This window comes from Polypterus senegalus, chromosome 2 (genome assembly GCF_016835505.1).
Source record: "Polypterus senegalus isolate Bchr_013 chromosome 2, ASM1683550v1, whole genome shotgun sequence".
Classification (NCBI taxonomy): Eukaryota; Metazoa; Chordata; class Cladistia; order Polypteriformes; family Polypteridae; genus Polypterus; species Polypterus senegalus.
The window spans coordinates 13,597,647-13,600,036 of record NC_053155.1 but is presented as its reverse complement, the minus strand read 5'-3'; the positions used below and the strand labels follow the sequence as shown (position 1 = coordinate 13,600,036).

Here is a 2,390-nt window from a genome sequence, read left to right as displayed (position 1 = left end):
CCCCACAAAGTAAAAAAAATACATTTTTCGTTTATTTTGTTCACCTTTAGTACATTTCTTTTTTTCAAATGAGAGCATGTTATACATCATTGAAAATTTTTTAGCTATTAAATGGTATAAAGCTTGTGATGGCACCACCCACTGAGCCAAAGTTGGCTCAAAACAGAAGCGTCAGCTGCTTCATGCCAGTCTTGATGTGTCCACCTGCTCTTTAAAAGTGAATATCTTGCTAATGCTTTGTCACACAGTGACACACTAGTTTTATTCAGCAGAAAATTCTGTAAATGTTCATATATATAACATGTCTGTATTTGCTTTTGCTTTGTGAAGTTTTATGCGACAACACATGAAAATTCCTTCTTTCTTCACTTTTTACAACAGATCTGCCTGCAGGTTGATTTCTGAATCCAATTCATCATTAAACCTCAGATGTTGTCTTCTTCTTCTCATTTATCTTCAGTCCTCTTATCTTCCAATGCCCTTCTTCATTCTTCCAACTTTCTCTCTATTTCCTTCTTTTCTGGTGTTACACAACACTGCAGTTTTTATTGATAAGGCAGCTCATCTTAGCACCAAACCAGGGGCCTGGGTGTTAAAACCTGACATATTAGCTGTCTTGTGATAGTACTAGTAGAAACTTGTTAAAAAAAAATAAAACAACTTAGCTTTCCCCCTCTCTCATTTTTTACGCAGGAGCAAAACTCTGGACATGAACCTCAGCTCTGAGTCTTTGGTAGAGTTTATTCTGCATTGTGAAATTGACGCCCAGCAGAAAAGCTACACAACTCCCATCTTGATGATGATCTATTTGGTGACGCTTTTTGGAAACTTCCTCGTAATCCTCGTCATCTTAACAAATCATCATTTGCAAAAACCAATGTATATTTGTATTGCCACCCTAGCCGTAATCGACCTGCTGAACAGTACCAACCTCATTCCCAAGATTGTTGCCGTTCTTTTAGACTCGGTCGCTATCACGTACGGAGCCTGCTTTGTTCAGATGCTCTTGGTGTTGTATTTGGAAGGCGTGGAGTCTCTTCTCTTGGCTCTCATGGCGTGTGACCGCTTTGTAGCTGTTGTGTTTCCACTTCGATATCCATCACTTGTTACAAATAAAGTAATCAGGAATGTGATCATCTTTCTGCATTTTGTTATGGTAATATTTGTTATGCCGTATATCATATACATGATGGACCTTGCTTTTTGTAAATCTAACGTTTTGAATTATTGTTTCTGTGACTATATCACAATGGTGAAAATAGCTTGCAATGAAGATCCCAAATATCTGATTATTTTGCCCATCACTTGCATTATTTTGGGCGTTTGTCCCTTTGCATTTATTGTACTGTCTTACATGATCATTGCTTATGCTGCTTTGAAAATATCATCTGTTGACGGAAAGAGAAAAGCCTTTAATACAATCTCAACTCACTTGCTTGTAGTAGGACTATTCCATGTACCACTTTTAACCTCTTATATCCTGACTGGAACAGGGGTGAAGCTCTCTACCGAAGCTTACAATACCATGGTCATTGTAGGCAATATTGTGCCCCCAATGTTGAACCCATTAATATACAGCTTCAGAAATAAAGAGATAAAAAATAGCATTTACAGATTTTTTAAAGGCACTAAAACCACCCCTGAAATCAATCATCATTAGTATAGTAACCTTTAATGTCTACATCTGTGAATAAGTGAGGGTCAGGAGAGTGATCTGCGTGTTTGACGGTGTCAACGTCTCTTTATGCTGCAAATAATGGAAAATGTATGAAAGTTAAAGAAACTTTTATATGAACATACATGGATTAATGGTTAAAAATAGTAGGTAATTGATTAGCCCATATACCAATAAGTTATCTTGTCTCCTTTTGTTATAGATAGATAGATAGATAGATAGATAGATAGATAGATAGATAGATAGATAGATAGATAGATAGATAGATGAAAGGCACTATATAATAGATAGATAGATAGATAGATAGATAGATAGATAGATAGATAGATAGATAGATAGATAGATAGATATGAAATGCACTATATGATAGATAGATAGATAGATAGATAGATAGATAGATAGATAGATAGATAGATAGATAGATAGATAGATAGATAGATAGATAGATAGATAGATAGATAGATAGATAGATAGATAGAGATCATGCTGACAGATGTCTGTTCCTCTCACAACTCCCCTGGTTGAAGTCATCACCATTCCAGGCTCATCACTGTGGCTAATGTGTTGTAAATTTCAAACAGTTTAAGTCTCTAATAAATCACACAACTACTGTATGGAGTTGAGTTGCATAACTTATTTTAATTTTAGGATTGTATTCTTGTGCTTTAAAGTTTTCAAATCATTATAAATGATATTTAAACTGAAAGTTCTGTTA

At 35.2% G+C, this 2,390-nt stretch overlaps 1 protein-coding gene across 1 annotated transcript; it reads left to right on the top strand.

The window, feature by feature from the left end:
* The first annotated feature begins 709 nt into the window (after positions 1-709).
* On the top strand, positions 710-1,660 carry LOC120524175 (olfactory receptor 1-like). Its single transcript, XM_039746055.1, has one exon. The coding sequence runs from the start codon at positions 710-712 to the stop codon at positions 1,658-1,660; it is 951 nt and encodes a 316-aa protein (XP_039601989.1).
* The last annotated feature ends 730 nt before the right edge of the window (positions 1,661-2,390 follow it).